The following is a 6,704-nucleotide window of genomic DNA, read 5'->3' as shown; positions in this document are numbered from 1 at the left end:
GGTATTTTTATGATTTTAATCTAGTAAAAATGATGATTAATTCTTTAAGCTTGTTTATGATTTAGAAAAATTCTATAAACTCATTTTAAAGTTGAAAGAGTGTTATGCTAACATTTTATATGAATTCTCCTATAGAAATGATGAATGGATGTTTTAAATCAAGAGAATTAATCATAATTATGATTATAATTATGTTATGAATGCATAAATAAAATTTTAGCTTAAAAGAGGAGTTCCTACAATTATGTGTATTCATTTAAGTTAGAAAATTGAACATTCTCAGTAATTGCAGAGCGAGGCTATGGCAAACTTTTCATGAAAAAAAAGAAAATTTTTATTTTTATGCATAAAATTAATAATACAAAAGAGAAATTCCCATCATATTCTAGGCCTATATATTTTTATGCAAAAAGAATGATTTTTATCACATTTATGAAAAATATTTTTTTATGATATTTATGCATAATTATTTAAATAGAGAAAGATGAATTTTTGTTATATTTATTTTTTCATGCATAAATTTAGATGCAAAAAGAGGAATTCCCATGACATTCAAGATATAAATATTTTAAAGATTAAAATAAGAAATTCTGGCATATTTTAAAATATGGATATTTTTATTTATTTAAAAGAGGATTTTTCATCGTACTTTAAGTAGAAAAATGCATGAATTAAATTCGGTATGAAAAAAGAAGTTTTCACCATAATTTCATGTAGAAAATTATGGTATATTAATAGTAAGGATCAAAATGAAGAAACGAATATTTTAAGATATTTTTATGTGAATAAATCAATAAAATGATGTATGCATATTCATAAATGGATTATTGGAAGGAGAGTTATCTTTATAAAATTCCATTATTCTTGAATAGAACTATTTATAATTCTATTGTGACCAGGAAAGAATAAATTTTCATAATTTTGGATTTTTCTCTTACAAATGGAAATCATCGTCGTTAATTTAGATAAATAGAAGAAAAATCCTTAAGAATCAAATCCGAGTAATTTATAGTAAGACCACGACCACGTGAGAATGGTGGGCCAGTAAGATGCTTGCCCATCTCGCGAACCAAAAATTAAGTAAAACCTTGTGACCATTCCCATTTCTTCAGTAAAGAAGAATGGACTACCAGCCGATTTACAAAATTCTCCTTAGATCCAAAATCATTGTCAGAAATTCATTGAAATTGATGGGTGGATTACCTTGTTAAGAGATTCATGATTTTTACTAAGAAAGTCTGTACTCGAGAAAAAGGGTCTTGTGGAATCAAATTCAACGGGAAATTATCACTTGCATCAAAACTCTGTTTTTTGAAAAGGACTCTCTTACACCAGAATGCTGGAGGAAGCATTTGGCCTATGGTTGAAACTAAGGAGAGTTTCGTTTGCAACAGTTTTGGCAGGGAGTTATCAAATGATGTCACTCGCAATGGCAAAGCCTGCCAAGGTCTTGACCAGCCTCCATATGGTTAAAATGGTGTGCTTTCAGTACGATGGGCGAGCAGTACCGACGAAGTGATCCCTGAGTGAAGTGCTAGGACACCCAAGGAGGATCCTAGAGGGTCTCACCAGGCGATGCACGGGCTCGCGGGTGGCTAGGATACCCATGCATGCGTATGTCAAGGAAGATATGGGTAAAACAATGGACTGGATATTTTGGAGGATTATGATTCGAAATACTATGGTTTCATTTCAAGTCTTCTTTAAAGACTCCTGAATCTGTAAAAGGCAATTTCATATTGGGTGTGTAAGTGGTGTGTCTAAATTGTATTTTGCATGAGCACTATCTAGGGGGCCTGGGAACTCTTTTCCCTGGTACCCGGGACAAAACTCAACCAAATTTTTATATAAAGGAATCCCACCAATACAGTGGTTGGGCGGTTGGCTAACCATGGTCGATTGGGGTTAGGCTAGATTGGTGGAGAAGCACATGTCTACACTACCCAGCTAGCATTATCAAACCCTACATATAGTAGCATGGGCATAGGAATCAAAGTGTTCCAAAATTACACCAAGGGGCGATCTCCTACTCTAGTTTCCTCACGAGGTAGTTTACCATGATGCACCGAACCACCACTCACTACTCACGATATCACTAAATCTAGAGCTGAGGCCTAGTTGCATGCTCTAGGTGGCACCATCAGAGGGTCTCGTACTCAGTCCAGATACAAAAGATAAGTATACACCCCAAAATGAGTAGATAAGAGGGTGTACATACGCACAGGAGAAAAAACCTCCTAGTGAGGAAAAAAGTATTTCGAAAGTGCTAAGTGTGTTCACACACATCACTACCAGGGATTTAATATTCACGTGATCACAAGATTTTTTGTGATAATAACACATGTGAACAAGTTATTCACATGTTCTCATGTTACCGTTCACAAAATAACAGGTCACTTGCCATTTGGGAACCCCTTAAAAGCTTGGCTACACATGGGAATAAGCTATTCACATGTTTTCATGTTACCATCTTCACATAATAGCAAGTCAGTCGCCACCTAAGAAGATTTTTAATGCCCGACAAAGATAATTTTTTTAGGCCCTTGTGAAAGCTTTGTGAATATAACATGTGATCACAAGGTTTTTTGTGTTATTAACATATGTTATTAACTTATTCACATGTTCTCATTTACGTCAGTGAAATCCCTGATCACTACCATATAATGCTACAAACCTCCCCTCGAGTGATGATGTGAACATGTACAAAGTATGGGCGATCAATCCTGAAAAGGCAGTAAGCCCAAAGATTTACGAAAAGCTTCAAACTTTTCATGAGGAAGAGCCTTCGTGAATAAATATGCCATGTCGTCATGTGTAGGCACATAGACCAAGCTGATCTCTGCTATAGAGAGTCTTTCCCTGACATAATGGTAATGTACCTCAATGTGCTTAGTGTGAGCATGAAACATTGGGTTCGTGCGAGCATGAAACACTGGGTTCCTTGCTGCTAATGCACTCTGGATGTCCAGTGAAAATCATAGTGCTAGATGACTGTCCAACACCCAAATCAGCCACAAGACGTCTGAGCCACATACACTCAACTGTGGCTGTAAAAAAGGTGATAAAAAATACTTATTTTCTCTATTTGGGGATTCATAATGGCTAAACTTGAATCTCTCCATGAAGTTTCAAGTCTTTGAAAATAGTATAAGAAAATAAGTTATGCTTTGAATTATCAAATTCTTCAAACAATGCTAGTAGTAAAGGGACATTAAGGTTTCTTGCTAAAAGACTAGTGTTAAAAGAAAGATTTTTAGAGACTAGTGTTAAAAGAAAGATTTTTAGAGACTACGCATAAACAAATTACTCCTCAGAAAGATATCAATGATCTTTTATTATTAGAAAAACGAACTATAACTATTATTCAAGAATTAGTTGAAGGTAGTGGCTATCCAAGAATTAGTTCAATGTTGACATATTCAACAGTAACTTTTTATACTATTTTATCTAATTAATATAAATTGATGAAATGCTAGCTAGGTAGATTTGTATATATTGTATTTTGCTTGAGAGCATTTTATAAAAAGCAATCCTATCTCTTATCTAGTATAATTTTTCTACATTCATTCCTACGGGGTTCCAAGTCAATTGATCGTGTTTCTTCTTATCTACCAAAGGTGTACTTAATCTATATAGCTATTCAAACCGTTGACTTTGACGTCTATATAAGAATTTTTTGCTACATTAACAACTAGGAAGTTTGATATATACATTAACAACTAGGAAGTTTGATATATACATTTTTGTAGCAAAGACTAGCAAAGTCTTCTTTTTTTTTTTTCTTGAATCTAGCCTTGTGTCACAAGTTCCTTTTGAATTTAGAGGCATGGCTAGAATTTGAAGATTGGAGTTTCCTTCCCAGGGGGTCAACATCTCCACCACAAGAAGAAGAATGGGAAAAAGAAGTTGCGCTTCAAAAGAAAGGAAAGTTTTTAATAAAACATGGTAGCCTCCTAGAGAGTTCCATTCTTGACTGAGGCTATCATCATATACTTGGGTAGGTATGCTGTGTGTGCGCGGCGTGGTAGCGATTGGGTCTGCAGAGTCCCATTTGATCTGGTTGTCTTCATGGAGAAAACCAAAATTGGGGGACATATTGTCAATAGCAGCTGTGTCGTAACTCCTCTCTCTTCAATCGTGAAACGGAAAGTTGAGAACGTGTTGAAAAAGGAGGCGCACTTCATGAAACCAGGCAAATGACCCGCCCCTGCAAGAAAATAGAAGCCTAAAATGCACGCATAGATTGCCTATATAAACAGAGCTGCGCGACAAGGTGATTCCACAAAACACACCAATTTTAGCTGAATTTGGCGGAGGCAGCAGCAGCAGCAGCCATGGCTAGAGTGCAGGCGATACTGTGTGTAATGGTGACTTGCTGCTTCATTAGCTTCGGTAAGGCACCTATATTGATCTGTGTGTGTGTGTGTGTACTATGCGCGCTTGGTTTGACGTGAATGACGTCGTCTGCTGTCGTTACTTGCATATTGCAGAGATGATGAGAGCGGAGGCAACGACAATACGCATGCACAACCAGTGCAGCTCCACGGTGTGCTTCAAGTATTGGGTGCCCAACGTGGGCGGAGCATGCTCGGAGCAAGGCTCAGGCGGCACATGGTCGGTGGACGCCTCGGGGAGCTGGGTGGGGGCCACCATGTGGGCGATTACAAACACGGGGTGCGGCGGGCAGGCTTGCAACACAGGGCCTCCCTCCGGCGTCACGCAATTCGAGATTACGGTCGACAGCAGCGGCGGCAACGACTACTACGACATTTCCAAAATCGCCGGCTATAACGGCGCCATGAGTGCAGTTCCCACCAACGGCAACTGCCCCACCGTCGAGTGCACTGACGCCAACTCCGGCGCCTGCTACTACACCGGAGGCCCCGACGAGACCAAGGCCTGCGCCACGGGCACCGACTACGACGTCTACATGTGCGCCTCATGAGCTCCATGCCACTTGTGTTATGCATGCATGCCCTTTACTAAATAATGTGGAGGTCCTTTGTAAAACTCATAGTAATAGGGGCGCAAAAAAATGAAAAATGGCCAACATCACAAAAGCTAAGCTTATTAGCATTTTAAAATAAAATTGTTTACAGAAGATGCACAAAGCTCTCTCTCTCTCTCTCTCTCTCTCATTCTGCTTTATGAATGGTTTGATGGAGCCAAGAGTCCTGCTTAGGGGCTTGTATTGGTTCTTGATACTTGATATAGTTTAGAGTAGACAAGGGTCTATTGTCCTATACTAGAGTATTGGGCAAGCATAGATCTTTGATTTTTTTTGTGAATGTTAAAGAAGGTCTATTGTCCTATACTAGAGTATTGGGCAAGTATAGATCTTTGATTGTGTAAAGTATCCTTAATTGGGTACAAAAGGCATCCTTCATTGGGAGTGCAATGTGCATGATAGTTTCGAAGTAGTTTTGTAGTAAGACCTTGCAAGATAGTTTGAAGTAGTTTTGTGTTATGTGATGATCTTTTGTATTTGTCAAGATAGTTTCGAAGTAATTTGTTTGCTAATGTATGTTTTGTTATACGTGAGTGATTTGTTGTTTTTTCATTTGTGTATTCATTGTTATACGCTTGGTTGAATAGGTTATCTGTTGAGATGGAGGACAATGTTGGATCCAGTGGTACCTCCAATAGAGTCCAAATTTCAAATAGCAGGAAAAAAAAGACACCTGGGATAGAGTGGCAATATGCAATTAACGTTGGTGATCGATTCATAGATTGGGAGTGCAAGCTATGCCATGCAGTAAAATCAAGTGGAGCTCCTCGACTAAGAGAACACTTTTTAGGCGGACCGAAGAAAAAGTCATGTACCCACCCCTCTGCACCTATAGTGGCCAAACGCATAAGAGAAGAAATGCAAAAGAAAGATTCAAGAAAACATGACACTCCTACCGTTAATGTATCAAGGCAGCAAGAACACTGTTGTTCTAATCATCAAACTCCCGCTACATCGCCTACTTGTACCCCGAACGGCAATGTGCAACCAGAAAGTAATCTACCCAGTGCATCTTCTTGCAAGCGAAACTTTGACGTAGAAAATATACCCATGCGTCAAACTTCATTGCAAGAAAGCCTACGTCAAGGTCGACTCGATGATGCACAACTCGTCCTCGCTGAAGCGATTTACTTTTCTGGGAGTGCTATGATGATGGTGGACAGTGACCATTGGAAGAGAGCATGGAAGAAAATTGGTGAGTTTGGACCAGGGTTTTCACCGCCTACGTACCATGCTATGCGAAATGATCTATTAGAGAAATGTTATGCGTCAGTAAAAGAACGTGTACAAAGAATAATTCTTAGCAATATAGAGCTTTCTGGATGTAGTATAGTAAGTGATGGATGGTCTAATGTGCAAAGAAAACCATTAATTAATGTAATGGTTATTTCACCTAGAGGTGAGACTTTCATCCGTGCCGTGGATTCAGCTGGTTCAATCAAAACTGGGGCTTACATTGCTCAAGTCATTAGCTCTGTGATAGAGGAAGTGGGTGCCAAGAATGTAGTCCAAGTCGTCATGGACAATGCAAAAAATTGTAAAAATGCATCCAGAATCCTACACCGACAATATCCACATATTTTTCCGGTAGGATGTAATACTCATAGTTTGAATCTTGTATTAAAAGATTGGTATAAATCTGATGATACCAAATGGTTTGCCTCGATCGTCGACACTGCTCGCCAGCTTGTGAAAT

At 38.5% G+C, this 6,704-nt stretch overlaps 1 protein-coding gene across 1 annotated transcript; it reads left to right on the top strand.

Moving 5' to 3' along the window:
• The first annotated feature begins 4,049 nt into the window (after positions 1-4,049).
• Positions 4,050-5,091, top strand: LOC147607673 (pathogenesis-related thaumatin-like protein 3.7). Its single transcript, XM_086790603.1, has 2 exons — positions 4,050-4,392; positions 4,491-5,091. Exons 1-2 carry the CDS (start codon positions 4,335-4,337, stop codon positions 4,943-4,945), a joined length of 513 nt encoding a protein of 170 aa, XP_086646729.1. The 5' UTR covers positions 4,050-4,334; the 3' UTR covers positions 4,946-5,091.
• The last annotated feature ends 1,613 nt before the right edge of the window (positions 5,092-6,704 follow it).

Source organism: Cibotium barometz, chromosome 55 (assembly GCF_041138505.1).
Source record: "Cibotium barometz isolate CiBa-2024 chromosome 55, ASM4113850v1, whole genome shotgun sequence".
Classification (NCBI taxonomy): Eukaryota; Viridiplantae; Streptophyta; class Polypodiopsida; order Cyatheales; family Cibotiaceae; genus Cibotium; species Cibotium barometz.
Note: the sequence above shows the minus strand (reverse complement) of the source record. Positions and strands in the feature narration are given on the sequence as shown.

Bases quoted from the DNA above. Each gene is read 5' to 3' on its own strand.
- LOC147607673 (XM_086790603.1), top strand. From the start codon at position 4,335: ATGGCTAGAGTGCAGGCGATACTGTGTGTAATGGTGACTTGCTGCTTC. The intron at 4,393-4,490 runs GTAAGGCACCTA...TGCATATTGCAG, and splicing joins TTGCTGCTTCATTAGCTTCG to AGATGATGAGAGCGGAGGCA.